This window comes from Mercenaria mercenaria, chromosome 5 (assembly GCF_021730395.1).
Source record: "Mercenaria mercenaria strain notata chromosome 5, MADL_Memer_1, whole genome shotgun sequence".
Classification (NCBI taxonomy): Eukaryota; Metazoa; Mollusca; class Bivalvia; order Venerida; family Veneridae; genus Mercenaria; species Mercenaria mercenaria.
In genome coordinates, this window is record NC_069365.1 from 12,275,842 (window position 1) to 12,302,873 (window position 27,032).

The 27,032-nt window shown below is 35.0% G+C and overlaps 2 protein-coding genes across 2 annotated transcripts in view; one reads left to right on the forward strand and one right to left on the reverse strand.

The window, feature by feature from the left end:
* The window catches only part of LOC123556465 (folate receptor alpha-like), a 30,665-nt gene extending 16,266 nt beyond the window's left edge, over nucleotides 1–14,399 (reverse strand). Inside the window, exons 1-2 of the mRNA XM_045347208.2 lie at nucleotides 14,372–14,399; nucleotides 290–457 (exon numbers count right to left, since the gene is read on the reverse strand). Coding sequence (XP_045203143.2) covers nucleotides 290–451 — 162 coding nt within the window. The 5' untranslated portion in view covers nucleotides 452–457; nucleotides 14,372–14,399. The remainder of the gene's footprint in view (nucleotides 1–289; nucleotides 458–14,371) is intronic.
* Nucleotides 14,400–24,804: 10,405 nt separating this feature from the next.
* Nucleotides 24,805–26,730, forward strand: LOC123558780 (uncharacterized). Its single transcript, XM_045350646.2, has 2 exons — nucleotides 24,805–25,509; nucleotides 25,786–26,730. The coding sequence occupies exons 1-2, from the start codon at nucleotides 25,288–25,290 to the stop codon at nucleotides 26,728–26,730; spliced, it is 1,167 nt and encodes a 388-aa protein (XP_045206581.2). The 5' UTR covers nucleotides 24,805–25,287.
* The last annotated feature ends 302 nt before the right edge of the window (nucleotides 26,731–27,032 follow it).

A 27,032-nucleotide genomic window follows, 5' to 3' on the forward strand; every position in this document is an offset into this window, starting at 1 on the left:
TTGTAGCGGGTGATTAAAGAACATAATACTTAACAACTATAAATAACTTGTCTTTGAGGTCATCTCATGGTGCTGAAAACATGTCCAACGTTTCAAAGCATTTGGTCCAGTACGTTTTGAGAAATCTGCTTACATGTAAAACTTCTGTGACACAAATGTGGATGCTTATGAAAGGAAGATTACAGTAGCTGTACTATTTGAATCAAGCTAAAAATGATTTTTGAAGGCAGGGGCATAACTGGGGAGTGCAGCAATAAGATTTACAATAGAAATATATCTGTACCGATACCTTTTCAAAGAGTTTTGACTCTGGACCTGGAGCTGTCTTATGGCTGATTCCGTTGAGGCAGATATTCATGTACTCCTCTGGTGAGCCAAGCTTCAGTAACCTGTTGCCATCACACACCAGTAGCTGCACCAGTAGAATTGTTACATAAACAACCAGCTCCATGTTGAACTGAAATACGAATCAGAATGCATGAATAGCCTGTCTAGCTTATAAGTTATAACTGAGACAATAGGTAATATTGACTGGTAGCAATGTTTGATCTTTTAACAGTGTAAACTTCTAACAATTTTGCAATATGGTCTGCAGAAGTTTTACAAAATTTTAATGATTGTTTTGCAGCATTTAAAGTCGCATCTACACAATTTCATATGGCAACTTTTCAGCTTTTGATGATGGAGGCCCCTTAGGGCATTCATTCAAGCAAGCTAGTTGGATGAATTCAAACCCATAGAAATGAGGAACAAATGAAACAAAGGCAGTCACCTTAATTACTTGGTCAGCAGGGCAACTTTAAATGCATGAATCAAACAATATTTCATCATTACACAATAGTGTTTTTGTCGAGCCCCATTGCTGTAGCGAAGACACAGTTGTCCAAAATTTACCACTTGACTGTGTGAAATCATTTTAAAATCTGCCTGAAGTTTCATACATTCAAGATTTTTTTTTAAGATTCCACTATACAGACAACTTTTTTTAACAAGAGGACCATGATGGTCCTGAATCGCTCACCTCTTCCCACATGAGCCAGTTTTGAGTATGACGTTGTTTTTTCTATTATTTGACATAGTGACCTAGTTTTTGAGCTCATGTGACCCAGTTTTGAACTTGACCTAGATATTATTAAGATAAAAATTCTGACCAATTTTCATGAAGATCCATTGAAAAATATGGTCTCTAGAGAGGTCACAAGGTTTTTCTATTATTTGACCTATTGACCTAGTTTTCGAAGGTACGTGACCCTGTTTTGAACTTTACCTAGATATCATCAAAGGTGAACATTCTCACTAATTTTCATGAAGATCTCATGAAAAATATGGCCTCTAGAGAGGTCACAAGGTTTTTCTATTTTTATACCTACTGGCCTAGTTTTTGAACGCACATGACCCAGTTTCGAAACTGACCTAGATATCATCAAGGTGAACATTCAGATCAATTTTCATGAAGATCCATTGAAAAATATGGCCTCTAGAGAGGTCAAAAGATTTTAATAATTTTAGACCTACTGACCTAGTTTTTGATCGCAGTTGACCCAGTTTCAAACTTGACCTAGATATCATCAAGATGAACATTCAGACCAACTTTCATACAGATCCCATGAAAAGTATGGCCTCTAGAGAGGTCACAAGGTTTTTTTATTATTTGACCTACTGACCTAGTTTTTTAGGGCACATGACCCAGTTTCAAACTTGACCTAGATATCATCAAGGTGAACATTCTGACCAATTTTCATGAAGATCCATTCAAGGGTATGGCCTCTAGAGAGGTCACAAGGTTTTTCTATTTCAAGACCTACTGACCTAGTTTTTGATCGCAGTTGACCCAGTTTCAAACTTGACCTATATATCATCAAGATAAACATTCAGACCAACTTTCATACAGATCCCATGAAAAATATGGCCTCTAGAGAGGTCACAACGTTTTTTCATTATTTGACCTACTGACCTACTTTTTGAAGGCACGTGACCCACTTTCGAACTTGACCTAGATATCATCAAGATGAACATTCTGAACAATTTTTATGAAGATCCATTCATAAGTATGGCCTCTAGAGAGGTCACAAGGTTTTTCTATTTTTAGATCTACAGACCTAGTTTTTGACCGCACATGACCCTGTTTCGAACTTGACCTAGATATCATCAAGATGAACATTCAGACCAACTTTCATACAGATCCCATGAAAAATATGGCCTTTAGAGAGGTCACAAGGTTTTTCTATTATTTGACCTACTTACCTAGTTTTTGACGGCACTTGACCCACTTTCAAACTTGATCTAGATATCATCAAGGTGAACATTTAGACCAACTTTCATACAGTTCCCATGAAAAATATGGCCTCTAGAGAGGTCACAAGGTTTTTCTATTTTTAGACCTACTGACCTAGTTTTTGATGGCACGTGACCCACTTTCAAACTTGACCTAGATATCATCAAGGTGAACATTCTGACCAATTTTCACGAAGATCTCATGAAATATATGGCCTCTAGAGAGGTCACAAGGTTTTTCTATTTTTAGACCTAATGACCTAGTTTTTGACTGCACATGACCTAGTTTCGAACTTGACGTAGATATCATCAAGATGAACATTAAGACCAACTTTCATACAGATCCCATGAAAAATACGGCCTTTAGAGAGGTCACAAGGTTTTTCTATTATTTGACCTACTGACCTAGTTTTTGATGGCACGTGACCGCACATGACCCTGTTTCGAACTTGACCTAGATATCATCAAGGTGAACGTTCTGACCAATTTTCATGAAGATATTGTGAAATATATGGCCTCTAGAGAGGTCACAAGGTTTTTCTGTTTTTAGACCTACTGACCTAGTCTTTGAAGGCACGTGACCCAGTTTCGAACTTGAACTAGATATCATCAAGGTGAACATTCTGACCAATTTTCATGAAGATCTTGTGAAATATATGGCCTCTAGAGAGGTCACAAGGTTTTTCTTTTTTTTAGACCTACTGACCTAGTTTTTATCGGCACGTGACCCAGTTTCGAACTAGACCTAGATATCATCAAGATGAACATTCTGACCAACTTTCATAAAGATCCCATGAAAAATGTGACCTCTAGAGTGGTCACAAGCAAAAGTTTACGGACGGAAGGACGGACGCACGCACGGACGGACGACGGACACCGCGCGATCACAAAAGCTCACCTTGTCACTTTGTGACAGGTGAGCTAAAAATGGGTATTATTAGGGATTTCAAATCCGATATTGGTATATTATGATACTGAAAAATTCTATTCCAATTCTTTACCATAATATATCATTACATGTATTTGAAAAGTGATATTCCAATCAAAAACTGAAGTAAAGCTGTACACATATATATTTGCTTCTCTGCTATCCCAGCAGTACTTAATTTTAAGCTAGTAAGATTATCTTTATACATTTCTTTTAAATTAAAATACAAATTTTGGGATATTTTTTTTTTCTCTGATACCAATGTCAGTAAAGTGTTATATAATATGATACTCATTCTTTTAAAATTCTAGCATTATCAACAATTGTAAAACTCTGCAAATGAGTTTTAATTGATAATTTCAGGTTTCAAGTTCTCCTAAATACACTAGATCTACTGCAAATCATTAATAAATTTTAAAAAATTTAAAATAAGTTACCCATTTATAAAACAAATGAAAGTAGCCTCTGGAATTTTATTACTCTTTCATTTTCATCTTGACAATATATCACCTGTCTTATTGCATTTTTACAAGATATTATATTTACCAAATTTGACCGAGACTTAAATAGACTTTTAATCAGTGGACTATCTTAATCCTGATTAAAATATTTCATTACATGTACAAAATTACAATTTTTCAAAGAATTGGTAATTCAGAGATCTCTCACCTTGTTTCTAGACCTTATTGGTTGGATTAATTCAATAAATTTGTATCAGATTATCCAACTGGTTATCAAAGCTTATATATAGTGAAATTCAACTGTCACCTGTTACTGTTTTTTCTTTTGGTCAAAATCAAAAAGTTAATTTTAAGAACAGTTGACAGAGGAAGCATGCTTGGCTTTTATGGTGTTGGACAGTGAAACATGGCACATCTAAGGAAGCTGGAATAATTGATCACTGAAGTGTTTAATGATATGCTACAGGGATGACTAACTCAAATGTCCCTTAAGTCCTGAGGTGGTCATAATGTCACCTTTTCTTGCACACAGGCAGTTTTTCGATAGAGACGCCTTAGGTAATGTCATACCTTAATTTGTGGTGAGGAATGGCAAAGAAATATATCTGCAATGATTTTTTTAAAAAAATTGTGAATGGGTCTGATACAGAAAAAATTGTGAAAATTAGCGTCATTTTTCTCAAAACTGTGATTTTTCCCCCCTTAATTGTGATTTTTTTTAATACTTTGTACATCAAAATGTTTAATGGTTTAAATGATTCGCACCCGATTCGTACCTAAATGCACTATGAATTAAAGTTTTGTACCCAAACGCACTATGAATGTTCAAGGGTCAATAATATCCGATATTTCCCTTTACCGAGCTGGTGCAGCCGTTCTGCGCATGCCCGGAATGATTATAAATAGGAGCGCACTGCAAAATTACGCAACTTTTTGCATGTCTGCACGCATTTAGTGTATAATATGCATAATATACTGACCAAAGGTTAGGGTTAGTATCACAGTGGTTACAAAATATATACATTTAAGATATTTTTCGTTCAAATTTAGTAAATCCGGTATATACCGAAGTCTGTAATATATCACGGACGCACCAGCTCTGTTTTTAGTCACAGCCCAATAATATAGGGTGACGAAACAAACAAATCTTGATCAATCTGATGCTTTTCCCCTCAAAAGTCGATAACAAACTTCTTTAAAGTCTTTCAATGCCTTTTTTATATGTTTTTCTATTATTTTTAGAGATTTTCACACCAATGGTGAATGGGTCCAGTGGACCCAATCTGAAAATTGTCTAAGACCGTTTACAATTATGAACAGGTCCAATACTACGTACCACTTATACAAGGAAAAAAATCGCTGATCTGGCAAAAGTTACGGATGTTACTAAGAAGCAAATAATTTCATTATATTTGAACTTACAAGAACAGAATGTCCTTACATCTGTTACAACTTCACATGATGCTGATTATGAAAATTTTAATAATTTAAGGAATGAAAAAAAAAATTATTTTTTTTTTTGTGTGACTAAGTGAGGGTACAAACATGCTGATAACAAATATTCATGGAAATAAAAAAAGTTACTGGCTGGTGGGGTGAGGGTACAATTTTGCATGCCGATATTCATGGAAAATTTAAGGTTTAAAAAAACAAGAGGGCCATGATGGCCCTAATAGGCCTACAGCTGGAAGGTGAAACCTGCCCCCTCTAGGGATTTTTGTAGACCCCATTATTTTTGAAGCCCCTTGTATGTAGATCATATTTCTGAATTCTACCATCTGGCAAGCGGGTTCTCTATGAGTTACAGCCTGTTATTTACGTTACCTTAACAATTATTTAATAAATGATAAAACTGGAATGTGGTTTTAGTAATATGCAGAATATGCTGTTATCAATGTTCCTGCTTAGTTTTGTTCTCTAAATCGATCATTTCATTTTGTAATTTACGTTACCATTCTGTTTTATAAAAATACGCGTATCAATTAATTCAATGGGTTTAATTGTCAGAAAATATCAGATATGTCTAAAATATAGTATTTTCAGATACACATTACATTAGTATTTAAGAATGATCATTCAACAGTTTTAAGAACAAGTACGTTACCATCATTATATACGTTACTTAAATTCACGATATATTATTTTCATTTCCCATAGATTGTTTATGCAATCCTTATAATGATGTTCAAACTTAGATAATGCGAGTATCTGATCAAGTTCGAACTAGTTTGAAATAAAAATGCATATAGCCCGGCACTGACATTGTAACCTACATTACGATACGTTATTGAATGTGTATTTTAGTAATTGAAAAATACACGCTTACAACTGCTTATCTGTTTAACCAAATAAATTCACATAAATCAAATCTGAGAAACAATTAAGTTGCAGGGTTAAGTCACCTAAGTCATCATAATCACTGTCTGTTTCGTATATGGTGTCAATTATATTGGTCATCTCTTCTTCTTCATAGTCATCATCAGAGTTGCTGATGAGTCACAAATATCCACTTTCATCTACTTTTGGTAGTATGGGTTAAACTGATAGTTCACACATGTTATGTGCATTCTAGTCTGCCTATATATCCAGAAAAGTGGCCTAGAAATTGCCTTTGATGGCATTTTTTGTTAATGCCCGACAGCCATGTTCATTGTTAACTTTATTAAAATTGGAAAAGTTTCAACGGGGCTGTCGCCTTCTAAGGGTCATAGTAAGGTCACAGCACAAGGTCAAAGGTCAATAAGTGCATTTTTATTATAAACATCAGATTTTCGCCATTTTTGCTACCTTTTAATATAAATTTGTAATTTTTCGGTGGTAATTATGAATTTGAGAAGTAAATAAATTACTTCGTGTAGATTTATTGCATTTGAGACTGGCAAAATTCAAAACGACTAGAGTTATTTCTATAGAATGAGCTTAATATTTCGTACGCTCTGATATTTTGTTCATTTATAAAAGCTATCTTTTTCATGTTTGATATTCTAAAACTTTCATTTTCAGGCTAACACTTTTTAAAAAGGCTATTTGACTGCCTGTAAGATTGTCTGTATGAAAAGTACATGTAGAAAAATTCTATGGCGCGTATTATAAGACTGGTACAGTTAAACTTCGTTTGCTCGAATTAGGATTATTCGCGTACTACTCTTGGCTCTAACTCATTGTCAGGTCTATATAATGTGTACCTCACGTTGGCTTGTACTGCTGATATCTCGAACACGTTTTGCTTGTCCCGTAGAGCACTAGCGAACATAGTTTGACTGTAATAACTATTGACAGATCTAAAGATTCTTTCGGAAGCATAGAACTCAAGGATGTAAAATAGCAAACTCAGTTTTATTAAGTCTGTTTGTGAGATAGTATGAAATGTGCAAATTCTCTCAAGCATTACCTAAAATGGTCTATGCTGTCAGTTAAAAATCTATTCCAGTGGTTTACGCATCTGCTGTAGTAATTTCAGGAATGCGTGGGCGTTTAAAAATACCATCTATGTACAAAAAGTAAGCGATATCAAAGTTTGAATATAGATATTAGATAACCGCAAATGTCATGTTGTTTTTATTTTCATTTCATTAGCATGAAAATGGTACCCATCATATTTTTGAATCAGCTAAAAAATATTTCTTTGCACATTAATATTAGGCTGTTATAAGGACTGGTAACCGCTCTTCAGGTGTTTTCAATATCTACAATTTTGTGAATACCAGTGTTTGTTTATGTTGGTTCTATCAATGTCACACTCAAAAAGGCTTAATAATTGTCAGTGAATTTGAAAGTATATCGAATATTATTAGTATTATCTTTATGACAGTGAATATAGGGGTAAGCATGTTTGTTTGCCTGTTACAAAGCTTTAGATTTCCGCGTATTTGGTTGGTGATAGAACCGGGTAGAACAAACTTACCAATGTATCACAAAGGAATCTGATGTTATAAAATGAAACAAATGTGAGCGCAAGCTATAGACGTCTAAGCCTGACATATTCAATCGACAGTATTTGTTTAATATAAATCCATCGTTTTGAATTTCAAATCTCTTCTTCATGCTCAGTCTTCTTATCATGAAGAAAGTTATTTTTACACATTGTATATCTCTAAGTTACTATCGAACCGCCATAATTCATCATTTTGATTAGCTGAACCATCATCTGTCAGTAATCATGAAGATATCGAAAGGTATATTTTCAATATTTCACTGAATCTGCCTTAATGTTACTATTATAATAAATCTATAGCAACCTTTATGATGTTTTTTAAATCTTTATTTTTACATTTTAATTTCTAAAACATATGAATGACTAATGTTTTAGTGTCAAGAATCTAGCTTTCTTATCACAATGTAATCAAAGACATCCTGTCTGAAACCAAGTGTCAGAAGTGTAAATTGTTATGACCTGATTCGTTTTCAACTGTTGTTTTGAACAGGAAGTGAGAGTGTGGAAGCAAAGCCAAAAATTATAAGATTCGAAAAAGAAATAGCGTGCTGAATTTTCAGAATAAAATAATGCAAATATCGCATTAAGAGCTCTCAAAAATGGTCATATTTAACAATCACCGCGTGGACAAATTAACGACTCGAGCTGTCTTAGGTAGTTTACTGAACACAGCTTCGGCTCCGTCGTGGAATGTTGCAGGGATGGTTACTAAGTTTTGCAGCAGGGCGTTACTGTCAATCAACAAAACAATGTCATCTTTTTTGACGGCTGCAGCCTCTACATAGTGAAGTAGTTTTGACGTGTCTGTTTTCATTGGCATTCCAGTTGCAGTAGCTATAACTGCCAAGTGACGGGTCCTAGAGGAAAAGAAAGTGTCAATTCTAGATCTAAGTTGTGCTGAACAGCCAAAAATACCAACTGTTCATATATTTTACGTTCTGCTCTTATCTGTAGTATTTTGTTTTGAGAAGCAGTTACTTTCCTTTTGACTTCAGCTGTGGAAAATGTTTTAAGTTTTCTTCTCTTCATGGGGTCTTGGAAAGGAACTGATTTTTCAATCAATCTTCTTTTGATAATCAGATCCATTGTCTGTTCACCTATTTCAGTTGCCTTAAGGTCATGAGCGACTTCCGCTTCGCAAGAATACCAGACGACACACAGTAAATTTCATCTTTGTTGTTGTTTTTTTAGCCTGGAATGGGTTTGTGAAGGATTCTATGCTATCATAACCCTGTTAACTTCCTCTTCACTCATGCCTATCTGAGCAGGTTATATTTCTTTGTGGTTGGACATGTGTTCTCTATGTATGTCTGCATTCTGAAGTGTTGCTTCAACATAACTTGCTCTGTAATGACGAGTCATGCGCCAGTGGAAATATACAGCATAGTTTCTACTGAAACCAAGTATGCCAACCTTAGACTTTTCATGTCTGTTAATTGTCTGTTCTGTAATAATATCTACAGCATTTCTCAATGCCGGTACAGAAGACCTAGATACACTAAAATCATTATTTCGGGGTAGCTCTTTTGCACCTGGATCAATATTCATCAATGTCAACAGGTAAACAAGGAGGTAGCAAGCAAAATTATTGTGGTCAAATGCGAAGAACAAAGATCACAGTTTGTACAGAGATGCTATATGTAAATCAAGAGCATTGATCTGTGTTGCTTTGATGAGCATCAATATAATGTGAATTAGGTCTACATGCATTGACCAAAATTGAGCAGTTTGGCCACTTTTACCCTTTCTGATTTCTGATTTGAACTGCTCATGCCTATTGAAATACTCTTCAAAGTCAGGAGAGTTATTAAAATTTCAAACACCTTTTCTTTGCATGGACTTTCAGTCCGTTTCTGTAATATTAATGTCTTCTGAAATGCTTTCCTTGCGGGGTTCTGTCTTTTCAAACTTGCATAAAAGCAAACACTCAAGAGCTTCCATGACAGTCCTGTGTTCATTTAGGGCATGGGTGTAGCGTTTACCTGGTAATACTTTATCAAGTGAACCACTAGAACAAATTCCTGATTCTATTACAAGTTTTGCAAGACCATAGCCCTTCATTAATTTTACTACAGGCCCAAATGTAGAGCAGATTGTGTGAAACACACCCATTCTAAATCTAACAATTATGTTACCAAATCCACCTCTAGATTGCAGAACCAAAGAATATGCCTTCTTAGCAACAGCCGAGTCACCATAGGATATTTCTGACCAGCTTCATTACTTGCATCTACTGACGTTTTTAACAAATGCTGGACTGTAACATTATAATGGATTGAATAATTCGAAGGTGCCATATATATGAAGCAAGTTTGAGCACTCACTCTCTGCAAATCAGTTCACACAATTGTAATTTATTTCATTTTAATATCTTTTCATTTCATTTTCAACTCAATGAAATCAGATTCATTTCACATGAAAAATGTTGTTTTTTTTTTTGTTTTTTTTTTTTGTTAATCTTGGGTGACTTAGTTTGAAGAAAATTATATATAATTTATCTAATTAGTAATTTTCGTTACATAGATTTATAATTTGAGATATATTTATGTTTTAAAATATATAATACATATTTATGAAATTTGTACATGTTACATATCTGTTTAAACAAAATATTTTACCACATCCCAAATACTTTTCGACTTTTTAAAAAAAAATAATTATTATAAATTTGAAACTCATATTGTCAACATTATATTATTTTATCTTCTTTACTATACATTACCGCTTATTTTTTCTTAATAATTAGAAATATTTAACAACCAATATAATTGTGTCAAGCTCTTATCTGTTATAACCTCTTTTTATAACACTTTTGAAATAGACACTTAACAAAATAAAATCACATAGTTATATTTTCTATTTTCATTACAATTGTTGGTAACGTACATTTGATAACGTAAAGCACATGCCTATAAGTGTCAATTTTACCTGCAAAATATAAATCTGTATATTCTGTCTTTATATATTGATATATTGTGTAGCTAGTAAACCATTTATGGCTAACTGTAGTGCCAGTCAGTATTTTCTAGAAATTATTAATGGTAACGTATAAAGTGGGCTGTAACGTAAAAAGAACCCGACTGCCAGGTGGCAGAATTTCTGGAATGATAGCTCATATTATATGCTTTAAGAAAATCATAGCGTAGAAATATCCCTAGAGGGGGGGATGGGGGGTTATTGTCAGCTCAAGGTCTAGGTCTATAAATCGCTCACATGACGATGGTGGTCACCCAATATTTAGCAAAACCACCAACAATACCAACCTCATCTGTAGGTTGGTATTGTGTTCAATCCAAGCGTGTAAGGTTTTTGGCTTGGACAACTGAACAGTTATGTATAAAAGAAAACTATTTTATGATCAGACCAATATGTTTCTGCAGTTCCAGCTTTTCCACATTCATTTGAAAATACAAGGTCTAATGATGATTGGCTCACAAAAAAAAAACACTCTGACAAATTTCCACGAGTTTCAAACTTATAATGTGGCCTCTAGAGTGTTAACAAGATTTTCTTAGTGATCCAGTTTTGAACTTGACCTAGAGATCATTGAGATTAACACTGAGACCAAGCTTCACGAAGATAGGTCATAAATGTGGTCATAAATGTGGCCTCTAAAGTGTTAAAAAAACTTTTCCTTTGATTTGATCAGGTGACCTAGTTTTTGACCTCACATGGTCAAGATACAAACTTGATCTAAAGGTCATCAAGACAAATATTCATGAGTTTCAAACTTAAACTGTGGACTCTAGAAAGTTAACAAGATTTTCCTTTGATCTGGCCTACTGACCTAGTTTTTGACCCCACATGACCAAGTTTCAAATCTGACCTAGAGATCATCAAGACAAACATTCTGACTAAGTTTCATAAAGATTGGGTCACAAATGTGGATAGAAAATTGTGTCCGAGAGTGTTCCCATGCCAGGAGAAGAGAGTCAGTAGGGATCCTGTGTGGCAAAATTGCATCAACTGAGAGGGATCCTGTGCATTAACGAAATCGAAAGTAGGGCGTTTTTAATGAAATATGATGAAAATAACCATATAAAGTGTAGATGGGATCAACGACGTACTAATTACTTGCTGTATAATATTCAAGGGAAGTCGTATAAGTTTCATAAACATCGCACAATGTTCATTCGAGCCAGTACTCTCCATATACATTCCATCGTCGTTTGGACAAATGTAATGATAAAAAAGCAAAGGTATATAGCTAAGTCTTCATGGTCTCAAAGGCTTTACATCATTACATGATCCTTAAATCATAGCGTGACAGATTTCTGGCATGATTTCTGGTTAGGTTTCAATACAGGGTTCATTTCTGGTCAGAGATCCATAACAGCATTAGAACAGTGTTTGCGTTTTCTGAAAATTTCACTGAGTAGTGAACCAAAAAATCGCGGGCTTAGCGCAAAACGGTTGTAACTCCTTCTTTATTTCATATAAGTTACAACCGTTTTGCGCTAAGCCCGCGAAATGTTGAGTCCCAGCCAACTATGATTGAGTCCCAGGTTTTGTGGCTACAATATTGACAATTGTCCATGTTTTAAAATAAATAACACCTTATTTAACTTCATAAATGTATTCCAGGTCTGATAAACACAACACAGGTATAAAGAAATTACAAAGTTCCATCACATATGATGGGTTTGACTAGTTAATAGTTACTTTAAACTCAGGATCCTTTAGCCATTCCTCTACAAAATGGCAATTGTGCTTTTTCTTTTTAGCCACTCCATATAGCTTTTGGTTTGAAATGCAGTCAGCTGTTTTCAATAATATCCGCAGTAACCGGACTGTTTCCAAATAGTTTACATCGATAAGTAGCGATTTTGATCAATATGCTAAACCAGTCTGAAATTACGCCACTAAATGACAATAGGCTGCATCATTCTGCGCTATTTTTAGAAAATAATCAGTGTTCCCACTACATTTTTAGCCGAGGGTGTTTTCACCTCCAGCCAAACAAATCTGGGGATGAAACATGACAAGTGGGGGTGACAAAATTAAAGTGATCAAATAAAAGAAATAAACAGTTTTCTAAGTATTCTTTGTAACATAATGCAGCCACTAAAAATCCGTTGCCCATTCTGGTCTATATAGCAGTTGTTTTCTGGACGCTTTACACGCTTGGGCAATGGGAACAGGGCTGGGGGAAGGGGTGTTGTCAGTATCATGCTGTTTGGGCTGTGTGGACGAATGTTGCACATCCCTACCCGCAGTAACATACATGTCAGAAATTTTTTGCTGCACGACCATTTCGTTGCAGACAAAACATGTGACGTCAAATTGCATGGTTGACTGTGTACTGCAAAAGTGAATAATTTCCAAACATTACCGATACTGCATGATCGAGTTTTAGTACCAGTCCACTACGTCACGCATCCGGGTTACCAAAAGGAACCGAAAATGAAAGTAAACTGTTAATTTGCATCGGAATTGAATAAATATTTTAATTAGTGAAGGTACACGACAGCAATATAACGGAATATTGATTAAACAAAACGATGTCTTTTTTTATTTTTCTTTGCGTGATTTCACCCTTGGGAGACTTTTTCTTTACGTGGAATGTGAAATATGTGCGTGAAAAACGTACATATTTATGTGAATAGGAACACTGATAATGCTGCTGAAAATGATATTGGGATTCCGACACTTAGCCTTACTCATTTGGCTTAGATGACATATATCATGATCTGATATTTTTTAGTTGTCATCCCTCTAAGCCTTACCCGTATCTGCATTTTACTGTTAGGAAAACAAAGACATCAAAAAATCGAAAAAGGTCATAATATACTGGTCAGTCTTATTTGCTCTCATAAATTAGACATTAATATTCATGCAGAAACTTCAAATGAGTTGAATATAACTCATAATTTGAAATAAGATCGAGACTTAAATCTTCGAAAATATGAAGTGACAGGTACGAGGAGAAATCTACCCTGACACTGGTTTTGGTACACATCAGACTGCATATAACACTAAATTCAACTGCAGAAACAAAACACAAAATATATATTCATAAAATGTCAGCAAGGTAAGTTTATGCTTTAATGTCAACATGATATTCATTATCAGAGATGTAATCATTACAAATACTTTGTACATGTACCAGAAAATGTTCCCAACGGATTTTTATTGGGGATTTACTAACAGAAATATGCAGATTAAGTTTGGATGACAGGACAGCAACAGTCAAAAGTTATCACGCTGTCCCGAAACGTCCTATTCTTTGGACTATCCAACACTGTGATTAGTAGGCCCTATATGTTGATTTTTAACGTGTAACGTTCAATTCAGTTTTTACTTTGCATCCCATGTACGCAAATTGTGCCCTTGAATTTGAAAAATTTGCGTACAAACCAATTTTATTGCATATTAAGATACTTTTATGTCGTAAACACAAACATTGATGAGTCTGAACACAAGACTGAAGCTGAAATTTTTTGGCTAAGAACATGTATACTGGTTACCTGACTCTACACTCCAAGACACCTTCTAAAAATTGTGACCAACTGACTGCATGACAGATGGATGCATGCCATTTCTTTAATCCGCTTCAAATTCGAAGGGGGTATAAAATATTTGACCTTTTCCAATCCGAAATCACGCACATCCGAATAAGCATACACTAGGATTAAATGCATACATCTTACTAATGTAAATAGTTTTATTGAAACACCAGAATTGAGAATATTTGCCTAATGACAGATACATAAAAACAAGGAACGTAGTTGCATGACAAATTCACGAAATGTGTAAAAAGTTGTGAAAATGTACCTCACGTTGTTTACGCAAATTGTTGTTGTTGTTGTTGTTTAGAGCTTTATTCCGTGCCTGACGTTTTGTTCCGGTAGGCCCGGTAGATTTATTGGATTACATTTACTGTGTTCTGTTTAAATTAACTGTGTTCTGTTGCACAATGAGGTGCGCAAATATAAGTTGTGGAAGTTACCAGTGCAAAGCAAAGTATGGCGAGGAAGACAAAGCATTCACTTTGAAACAATTTAGTTATTAACTTTGCCACGATTTCCGTGTATTTGTTGATATTTGTTATAACCAGATGTTATAAATAGATGTAAATTAAAATGTCAGATGTAAATACTCCTAAATGTCTTGGAAAAGGAGGTCTGGAGGTCTGTACCCCTAGACAACCCCTACCAGGCTTGTTTAGTTTATACTAATTTATTTCACTGATCAGCCAAGAACAACCAGACCTCAAGACTTCATGCAATATAACCTGGGCCAAAATTACCATCACTGGCCTTAAAGATATCTTTGTCGGAGCCTACTACAAACCCCAAGAATTAGACGCCGACTCCCTGTCCCAACTTTGGTTATCCCTTAGTAAAATACCCAAGGGCAGCATAGTATGGCTACTTGGAGACTTCAACCTCCCTGACATCGACTGGTCAAAAGAGTCCCCTAAACAATCTTGTAAAAACAGATCCTTTTATGAAGAATTTATTGAAAGATATTCCCATTATAATCTTGAACAAATAGTTAAGATCCCAACTAGGTTATCCAACACCCTTGATCTCTTCTTTACAAACCATCCATCCCATGTCCACTTGGTCAAATCCCTACCGAGTCTAGCAACCTCGGATCATGATATAATTTTTCATGAATTGAATCTTAATAGGGGCCGCCCAACCCAACCAAGACGCCCTATCAAACTCTATACGAAGGCTAATTGGGAAGGGCTAAAATCTGACATGAAGGCTTTTGGTGCTAGCTTTCTCACCGAAAACCATTCAGACCCTGAAGTAGCGTGGAATTCATTCAAGGACTGCCTTAATGAATCCCAGTCAAAACACATTCCATCTAACATGTCTAAACCCCGTGCCGACTTGCCATGGTTAACCCCAAGAATTATCAGGCTTATACACAGGCGTGATAAACTGTACCAAAAACAACACAAATCTCCCTCCCCAGCCCGCCAACAAAGATTCAGATCCCTTAAGTCTTCTATCCAGAAGCAGATAAGAGCCCAATACTGGTCATATATGGAAAGTATCATATTTGACCATGACTCACAACCTGGTAAAAACAAAAAGTTCTACAGTTTCATCAAGCACAACAAAAAAGAAAATGTCGGCATTACCCCCCTCAAATCAGATGGTCTTACCTACACGGACCCCATCCAAAAGGCTACTATCTTAAACAAACAATTTGAATCTGTCTTTTCCCCTCCCCAGCCCCTTAGTCTGAAGCATATATGTTCCAACGTTCTCTCATCCCCAGTCTCCAAGATGAATAAGATCCAGGTCACCACTGAAGGTGTGGAAAAACTGCTCCATGGCCTATCCCCACATAAAGCCTCAGGACCTGATGAACTATCCCCACGCATCCTAAAAGAACTCCACCATGAAATTGCCCCTGTACTTGCCCATATATACAGGTTATCTCTCGAATCTGGCCTAGTACCCAGTGATTGGAAAAAAGCCACTGTAGCCCCCGTATTTAAAAAAGGTCTCAAGTCTAAACCTAGTAATTATCGCCCAATTTCCCTAACTTGCATTGCTTCTAAACTCCTTGAACACATTGTTGTTTCCAATCTTATGACTTATTTTGACAAGCATAAGCTACTTAGCCAGTTCCAGCACGGCTTTAGATCAGGTCACAGTTGTGAGACTCAGCTCATTAATTTCACTCAGGAACTTTACAATAACACTGAACAGGGTCAACAAACAGATGTTATTGTCATGGACTTCTCCAAGGCGTTTGACAAGGTTGATCACATAAGACTAATTTATAAACTACAAAGCCTTGGTGTCAACCCACAAATTACCAACTGGGTCAAATCTTTCCTGTCCAACCGATCCCAGAAAGTCGCTGTTGATGGTCATTTTTCCAGTGAACTTCCTGTACTGTCTGGAGTTCCCCAGGGGTCTGTTCTTGGGCCATGTCTCTTCCTGGTATATATCAATGACTTACCAGACTCGGCTAAATGTAACGCAAGAATGTTTGCAGATGACACCATAATATACCTTACCATCAACTCCATTTCAGATAGTGTATCTCTGCAACAAGACCTCATTAACTTAGAAACCTGGGAGAAGACATGGTCCATGGAGTTCAACCCGGACAAGTGTGAAGTCCTTAGAATCTTTAGAAAGAAAAATCCTGTGGTCTACCCCTACAAACTTCACAACATAGAGTTAAAACTTGTGAGGCAGCTAAATACCTAGGCATAACCATTTCCAAAGATCTAAACTGGTCCAAACACATTGACAATATCACTTCCAAAGCAACTTCCACTCTTCGCTTCATACAACGGAATGTGAAAACTGACAATAAAAAGGTCAAAATTGCTGCCTATAACACCTATGTCCGCCCTCAACTTGAGTATTGTTCAAGCGTCTGGCATCCTTGGCAAAAAACCCTCACTAGCAAAGTCGAAAATGTCCAAAGGTCAGCTGCTAGGTACGTCATGTACGACTACAGTTACACCAGTAGTGTTACACAAATGCTGAAAACTTTAGAATGGAATACACTCCAATATAGAAGGTTACACAACTCATTAGTAATGTTTTATAAAATAAGGACCCAGACAGTTGCAGTCGACCAATCTCATCTTATTCCAACTAGAAACCTTAATTACTTAATCCCCATGTCACACACTCAGTACTTTTCTAACTCCTACTTCCCAAGGACCATCCGTCTCTGGAACTCCCTACCAACTTATGTTAAATCTAGCCCCAGTCTCAGTATCTATAGAGAGAGGCTGGCGGTGGTCAGTATGTAATTCTATTGCCTCTGCCCCATTTTATCTGTAGCATACTGTCTTTTTTATCTTTTATTATTTTAACACTGTAACATATCATTTCTTTAACAACTGTTTCTCTGACAGCGCCGCCCAGTGATCGTCGGAAATCGACGGTTGGGTGAAAGATGTAGATGTAGATGTAGATGTTTAGGTCGATTGTGAAACTTGAAGTTCTACACCTTGTATTAATCACTCTCGACACCTCATTCCTGATGGAATCCATCGCCACGAGGGTATGAGAGAAGAGGCCAGTTTCCCATTTAATGCTGAGCGCCAAGCAAAGGAGCTACAGTTTTATATTACATTGTTATATTATATAATTTTATTGCTCTTTCGTTTAAAATTGATAATTTAAATAGATGTCTGCTATACACATTTTCATTTTTCGATCTCTGTCAATCTGACTAAAGTACATCTCCTATTACGCTACGCATAGGATCTGAGAACGACCTATTCATAGCCTCGTTCTGACGACCCTTTCGCTAGCCAATCAGAGCTTAACTTACAAAATTTAGCAAATTACCTGTAGCCTTGTCTTTTGATATTTACAATTCTTATGTCGGAATATGTCAGATAGCCGGTTAGCTCAGTCGATAGGCCACTTGCTTAGTAATCGAGGGGTCCCGAGTTCGAGCCCTGGAATAACTGCACATTTTTCTTAGTCTTTGACATTCTAACAAGTCGTCGCATTGGTTAAAATAAAAATAGCAATGCTGGAAATCCAAAATAAACAGAAGACGTATGTGAATGGGTCGTTCTCAGATCTTCGTTTAGAAGATCAAGTACTTTAGTCAGATTGGATCTCTGTAGTTGTGGAGATTCTAATGTACATGTGAACATGCTCATGATACGGTTCAAATATAATTATATATCCATGGGTGATATTTTAAGAAAACAAATAAAATAATCAAGGTGACACTTTTTTTTTAAGAACACACAACTTCATCCTTGTGGGTGTAATTTTTTCACTAAAAACCTGTGTATATCTATTGTTCCTTCTTTCAGCCGAAATATGTGATGATAAGACGTTTTGTTTTCAACAAGTTTAAATCAGTCTATGAAAAAAGAGCTAAAAACTGATAAATAATGATGATCTAAAACATTAATTGACTTGGTCATAGACATTTATCTTTAGATCACAAAATGTACAGGTTAAAATTAAACGAGTCGTCTGCTTAGATATTACCTCTCGCATTCGGGAAACTTCGGAAATTTCCGAGCCGGTCCGAGTCTCAATTTTAAAAATAATAGTGATTGTATAAAAGGCACAAAATGTAAGCGAAATAATGAAAATATTTATTTTATTTATACACAATTGAGTCGAGCACTAATTTTTCTTTGCAACATCACCGAAGCAAAAACGATTATTTTTTCCGATTTCGTTATTTTGAGCGAAATATCAATGAAAATGACCCTAACTTTTGTCCAGAATTAGACTTTTACTATTGACTTCAATGGAAAATAAGGGTGGTAACATAAATGGTTCAAAAGGTAAGTGAAATGATAAACTTACAATTTTTAAAATTATATTATCATTTAGAGGAAAAATTAAATCATCGATTGCCGCCGAAGCAAATTCGTTATTCTAAACCATTTAAAAGATATAACGAATAAATCGAATTTATCCTTCTTTATTTAATGTGTCAAAAAATCGATATACCGATTATTGGAAAAATTGAAAGTTCAGTATAGATACCAATTTTCACGTCTTTGGTATGACGCGGCCGGGAATCTAACCAACGACCTCCCGCACTCGAAACAGACGCTCTACCACTAGGCTATCGAGGCAGTAAGAGGTTGTCTAGACGTACGGATCCGTACCACTAGACACTTCCAAAATAACACACGTTAATTCATGCATGTTTGTGCCGAAATTGCCACTGCACGGGCAATCAGTGCTTTTAAAATGAGTAAGGTAAGATTAAATATATTAAATGTCGACAAAGTAGAAACAAATACAATATAAATTCATATGAGCTTCTTAACTGACTAGTATGCTCTGAAGAACGTTTTTTCCACATATAGCATCAAATATGGCTACTTCATTATTCAGCAGTCTAATTATTTATAATTTCATTTTCTCGACAAACTTTTGGAATTGTCTTATAGACTTTATGTAATACGTCTAGTCCCTTTCTAAGTTTCTTTTAGACTATAAAACTTTATTGAATATATATTGAAGTTCATTCGGAATAATTCTGTTGGCAATCGTTTTGATTAATTAAGGACCTTAGGAAATATGCTGATGCAGGAAAACGTTGCTTACAGTGGTATAGGGGTAGAATGTCTGACACCTAACACGAAGATTTCATGTTCAAAATCCTAGTGAAAGAAAATTGTACACACATACAGTAAAATAGGAGGAGGTTATCAATCAATTGCGTTGAAAGAACTCTATCATTTATAATTGATTTTATAAAATAAATATAAGAAATATTCTAACATGGCTGTATAAATTTTGATTGAAGAAAGTCAAACTCTGTATAGTTAAGAAATTATATATATCGTTTAGTGATTTGTCGTCAAATAAAATCATAATTCATTGTTTGGAGTTCAGATGCGGAGGAATTATATCACGAGGGCTGCTACAAACCACTGGAAGGCCTTGCTTATTTGTTACACAAAACTCGCCTCTTTACTTCAAAACCAAATTAATGCAAACCTATACAATATAAATTAATTAGAAGTAAACAGTTTTCATAGTAAACACACGAAAGCTGAGATATATATTCACTAGATTAAACTAGAAACGTATAGATCACCCAAGCTAAGCATAAACATGTATTAGTTATTCTGTATCATTGACACGTTCTCAATTACTATACATGAGACACTTAACAACATTGTAGGACATAACATCTTTCATAAACTGACACGCATTGCAAACTGTACTTAGCATCGTATAAAACATACAGAACAAGGTAATCCGTACAAAAACAAAGCACAACTGGTACAGAATTTTCTTTTTGATGTTATTTGATGCAAATAGAATATTTTATACCAAGTTATACTGCATTAATTGACTGATAGAAATAATTTTGCCCAATCAAGCAGCATAAAGGTAGTGGACCCGTAATAGTCATGACTATTACGGGTCCACTACCTAGAAAAAAATGAAATATAAAGAAAAAAAGTTTGGTCTTAGTGGGTCTTGCACCTACGCCCTCCGGAAAAATTAATCAAATTATGTGTATTGTAGGAATTGAATACTCTTCAAAAAGTGGGTACACTATTACGATCTAATTTATAGTTATAATATAAGACCCAACTCGTTTGCTTTGGAACATGTATGTGATTTCTACATGTTGCCATTTTTACTGTTGAATGTAATAGCTAATATCTCAAGCCCTGATGTATATACACACAGGAAGAACCAGCTGAGGCATTCACGGTTTTCAAGTTTATCTATTTTGAAATTTACTAAAATGGATCAGTCCTGTATAGACAGACGACTGTAGTCTCACTAAATGCATTTCTATGGAATTATAATCAAGAGCATGTCTAGCGCTCCGACATCGATATTTTTTTCTGGTATAATTCTCAAACATTTGTATATAAATTACAAATCCATGGGTAACTTGTCACTAGACAACATAAAATATTGCTCAATGTGCGTTTAAAAATAAGGATAAATATTCTTGGAAAGTACACCCGACATATACTAAAAGCAGGAGTTTAGTGTTGGAGTGGAGTGGAGTAGAGTGGAGAGAGCTGGATTTAAGTTTTGAAGTGGAGAATTGGAATAGTTACTTTGGGTGAAAATTATTGAACTATATGGTAGTCAGAAAGACGCCCAATTATCTTTCTTGCTAGAATTAAACAGAATCAACAGTGATTATATTTTTCAGGAATAACAGAGAGAACTTTAAAATATATAATACTACTCTGCCACCCACTTTAACTCTCAGAGGGATTTACCATCTTGAAAATATTAATCTGGTCTGTAAAATACTTGGACAATGCTCTGCCGCCTTTCCTTATTGCCTTCAGAGTTTCTTTTTGTTGTGTGCCTGCTTTGCGATGCATGGCTCTATGGCTGTGTTTGAACTGCTCTGAGCTTCAGAGAAATCTACCCTTACATTTAATCTTTCTTGAAATAGCAAATTTGTTCATTTTCCCATATACTGTTACATGTATTTGTTTAAATCAATTGATCTGTTCTATAATGTAATGCAAGCTAATATGTTTTAGTATTTCTTTCCAAGACGTTTGAATATTAAAGAAATTTTTGCTCCAAATCTCTACTCCTAAATATTCCAATTCAAGGCTCCGCTCAAAAACTCCAACCACTCCAAGACTCCACTCAATGTTTAAGTATATGCGACTACACCCTTACATCGAAAATAATACAAAAACAGTATGCAGTGTTAATGCATTATCGCTCGTTAAATGCACAACTCGGGTGCGATTGTTTACTGCTGCAAGATCATAAGCTATTGAAACTGGATGTTCAGAAAATAGAACATGTATCTTATGTAATTTAGCAAAATAATGCATAATTAGAATAGAATTTACTGTCATCTGCCTATAATATTTGAGCATTCGCCTTTCCATTTATCGACAAATGAAACAATTTTAAATAATGTCAACAAAACTGCGGTATCATTAAGTCTGCAAAGCTTAGCCAAGACTGCTTTTTGCAAAATACGGTAAACATTTTAAATATATACAGAAATGTTTGCCTTGTAATTCTTTTGCAAAGTGCTAGGAAGCGTGAGATGTGTTTGCACATTTCATTACCTCTGATGAACAGACTCAATCAAACCGAGTCTGATATTATTCTTGGTCGCATTCTTTGTTTCCAAGGGATCTTTCTACAGGTTTTATTAACTATCACAACAGCAATCTTTGTGTGCCGTGTGGCGGCTGTAAAAAGTCTCCCCGTGCTTGGATTCAGTGTTGTTATGTTTTCTGGTCCTTTGGGATCATCGAGTCCATTCAACATATGTGTAATAGAATTCCGCTTAACCGGTTGCAACCTTTGCTTCCAAGGGATCCTTCTACAAGTTTTATTATTACATGGCTTTATTACGCACTTAATATTTAATATAGTAATCATACGACTGGGTGCCATTTTTATATATATATATATACGAATTAATTAAGATGACATTGGCACGAGTCCCTGAAATAAATATTCACCTTAGTACCTATATCCATGAGATAAGTTAACACCGCCTTGATTATTGTAATGCTATTCGAAAATAGATTCTTTGCTGATCTATAGAGCTCTATATGCATTTTCTACGGTTCTGGGCGTGAGGTCCGTTGCATCCTACCAAATATGTCAATTATTTACTATTTACAATGTACATGTACTTCAATGATATTTACCGATGTATTATATAAGACATGCATTTGTCCATGTTTGAAACTACATTAGTTTTCAATCAGAGGACGTTATTTTCTTTATCTTTGATACTTCTGTCTGTATTTAAAACTTTTCAGTCGTAGGCGTAAGCGATACAAGTATAACCTAAATCGTGAGAAAAGTTGGCAGTTACTAAACTTTGTTTTATATAACCATAAAACATGACAAAAAGTGTGTCTTTTGAGAAATTTGAATAATCAATTTTATTACAATCGGAAAATAATGCAAATAGGTCTTTTCAGGTCATAAATCGGTGCAATAACTTTCAGCAATGGCAAAGTAGATTTTTTTATGTTTATCCCAAAGTATTTTGTAATTTTAATAAAAGTTTACTGTCTGGCGTATACATTTAAACATACTTTTATCAACCGCTTAATTCAGGTTTAGAGTCCACCCAAGCAGAAGTTAGACGTTGTGACATATCACAATACACATGAAATGATAAATAAGTTTCTAATCCGTTATAAAATTGGTAATTTATTCAAAACAGGTGCGGGAATCTTCATTTAGATATTCGCTGACACATAAAAAAAATCACAAGGGATGGAAAACTGGAATATCAAACAACAAAAGCATTGGGTATACAGGCCTTTGCAAGATACTAGGATTTTTATAATGCAAAACTGTTGCTAATTTGCTTTTCCATTATATGAATAAAGTCCGCAATGTCTACTTTCATTTTCAAATATGATCTAGAGGATATACTTACAAATATTCTAATAAGAAATCTGTTGGGCTTTGCGCGTACTCTATCAGTCTGTTAAAATGAATTGTGAAACAACTCAGCATTTTTCAATTATTTAATGGAATAATTTACTCAGTTCACATGTCAGACTGTTTTCTTTCTTTTAACGATCACTTGTCAGTGAGCCAAAAGTTTTACAGCCTTCTATTTCTGGAGCTTCACCTGTGTAAAACGGAATAAATTTGGTTAGTAATGAGGGACTTTGCTCGCCCTAATCCGCTTTTATGAAGCACGGGCTCGTAAATTAGGATTAGTCCGTACGTTATGATGTGGGAGCAGTCATTAGCTGAGCTCTCAAATTACTTTTTGTTATAGATTTCGGCAGAAGAAGTTTCGCCAGTGCCATGAGAGTAAATGCGTTGTACTTCTTTCAATAATTCATTTATTTCAGGCTTAGGAAAATGCGTATGCACACTGAGGATTGTTCTTTACTTCAATTTTATGTGCACGTTCGCCCTCAGCCCTCAACATGTTCATGAACAAACTATGCATGAGTAATGCACACTGTCAGTGCAATAAAACTTATCCCGCAAAAATACTAATGGGCATTGATTCACCCTATAAGCAAGAGTATAACAAGTAAACCGTCATATCACCAGATCACTTTCTTAAACTTTAGTCTATGGGATTGCTGCCGGTTCTATACGTTCAGGTTTATGACACTGGTCGTTTTATTGACAGCTCTTGTTACTGGTGTGGAGTTGGGAAGGTAGCATTGTTTCCTTGGAATCCGATTTTTCTTTCTTTTCAGAGAAAATTAAGGAATATTTGTTACCTTATTATTTTGTATGTCTATGCGGCTACATTACTTAAACATTCGTAGTGTATAATTGCCATAGAACACAATATTTATTCATTTTCTTTTTTTAATATTTTTATATTTCAATTCACAAATAGTTTTTATGTGCAGGATTCTTGTATTGTGCTACGAATTGGTTCGTCATAATATATATACCACATTTCTTTGTTTTTGTCCATTTTCTTAACTTAAAATTAAGGATACAATAAAACCATCTTTGCTGAAATATTTTTGTTGTGGCGGTCTATTCGTATGTTATACAAGAAATTAATGAATAATTGGACCAATTCCCCTAAAAATGTATGAAAACAAAACTCAGACAGCTTCAGATGCAAATATTTTTTTGCAACGAAGCCAAAAGTGGCTCTCCTGTGTATGACATTGATACAGTATTGATTAAGCGGGACTACTTCAAGGCATTAACCTGTCTCAACGTTCAGGGGTAATCTCTTTTTGAAAGCTTAATTTATTACCTGTTTTCATCTCCATATAAAGACATTGTGAGAAACGATTTGGGATGTGTTTGAGCATGGACTGTTTCATTCAAAAGCTGGAGAAGGAACCCACGTTTCGTGTGAAAGATAAACATTTCTAAAATTCTGTTAGTGTTGAATTAAACAAAATGTGACAAGAAAAATCTATTCAGATCAAGTTCGAAAAGTGGATATGATCGGAATTTTGTTTCAAAACACTACTGTCTATTTAATTTTATAATATTTCCTGTATATGTTGATACAAAAATCGCTGTTTTGTATTGGACTATTATATTTAAACGTTGCATTTAATAACTGTATAAGATAATGAAATTCATATTGCTGTTCTAAAGGAATTACAGGCTTATATGGAATGTATATATTTGCTGTTGACAAAAGTATGCGATCTTTGAGGACTGTTTTTACTATTTTGGAAATAAACGCATAACCTCTATATCTGACTTCATTCGGAATAGTTCGAGAAAGACAAGGATAACATATATAGTACAGGGTAAATAAACATTGAGTTCTTTTCGGAAATGGAAACCGATTTTCAAGATTTCAGAACGTCAGAACCGGACAAAAACAATGACAGTGCAACGAGAAATTTACTCAGTTTTGTGGATATGGCATCCAGTAATATAAAACTGGCACTGGACAAGCCATCTAAATCTAAACGGAAGGTTAACCATAGAAAATATCTACAGAAACAGCTGAAAAGATGCTCCAGTTCCAAAACAGGCAATCCTGATGAATACAAGGTAATATCCGTACATTCTTGGTGAAACCTCTATAAAAATGTATTATGAATTAAAAGGACATGTTTGGTAGTACAAAAATAAATCATAGCATTGTCACAACGGCAAAATAACGGAATGAATTGTATTGGCGGTATAAGTTAACTTTATTATAACTAAAATGTTAAGTGTATTAAAAACCATGTAGCTATATACATTAACTTACTGCAATATGCGAGTGAAATATGCATTGCATTGACAATATTAAGGAATTGACTTGATACATCTTGGTAATTTCAGGTTAGTGAGGTACAAAGTCATCCAAATCAAAAGGTACACAGGCGGGAGACATCACAAATCGGGGTACAAATAAAATCTTTACAGGCTCTGTTCGATCCAAGAACTTTACATGAAAAGTGTTGCTCCGATAAATCAGGAAAGACTGTGCAAAGTTCTTCGAAAACACCACTTCGCAAACGAAAACTTCCGCCTTCCTTTTTCACGGAACCGAGACATGATCTCCATGACAACCCAATGCAGAGTCAATTTACATTTCAAAACAATGAATATTCTTTATATTCAAATGAACTTTCTACCGAAAATGGACCTTCACTGCCAAATGATACAATAGAATCTATTCTTGGACAAACAGACTTTCATGACCTTCTCATCGGGTCATGGAGCGATGGAAACAGCTCAGCAAACTCCTCGGCATTTTCTGCCTATGATGGAAGTAATGCAAACTTTAGTCCTGAATCTTACTCAGATTCATCGGACGGAAGTTGTAGCGTTTCTCCTAAAGTGCAACAAGTACAACAACTTAGATTTTGTGATAGTAACAATAGTACAAGAGACTGTGTGCCGGCCATTTCAACCTACGAACAATTTTATGGTGATACTGGATTGTCTTCTGATTTTTTGTTAAGCAACCATACACCAGCTGATCAAATTACAACGTCTACTTTTTCTTCGTCCGGCTTTGAAAATGTAACGTCTTCGACTAATGAAGGATTTTTACCATTATTAAATGAACCTTTGGATAAATGTGAATATTTTTGCAGTGATTCAATTGTGGACAACAGTACAAACATTCAAGCCCAAACCAGTGTGTTACCAGCATTTCCACAAGCTTTCTACGGACACAGTAACACTCAGGATAATTCTAACAATCCGCCATTAATGTTGTCTGACATATGTGCATGGGAAAAGGCGTCACAATTCAAACCTTGTTACACCTATTTGTGATAACCACCCTAAGATTATATTAAATAACTACTTTATTGTTTAAACTGATATTTTATACTCATAAATATTGTTAGAAATTAAGCTGAATTTTAAGAATTTTAATATACAGGAATAAAAAGTCATTATAACTAAAGAATCTTGCCTAATTCTGGTTTATTCTTTTTTGAAGTTATAAACTAGAATACAGTGTTTTATAATTGAATCATCTGGCGTTTATGTAATATTACAATGTTTGCGAATATCAAACACATTTGAGAAATGTGCAATACTTTTAAAGTATCAATGATGTAAGAAAAGCTCTT

What these genes read in the sequence shown, in the direction of transcription:
- LOC123558780 (XM_045350646.2), top strand. Translation starts at nt 25,288, where the DNA reads ATGGAAACCGATTTTCAAGATTTCAGAACGTCAGAACCGGACAAAAAC. An exon ending in GCAATCCTGATGAATACAAG is followed by an intron (nt 25,510 to 25,785) that starts GTAATATCCGTA and finishes TGGTAATTTCAG; the next exon opens with GTTAGTGAGGTACAAAGTCA.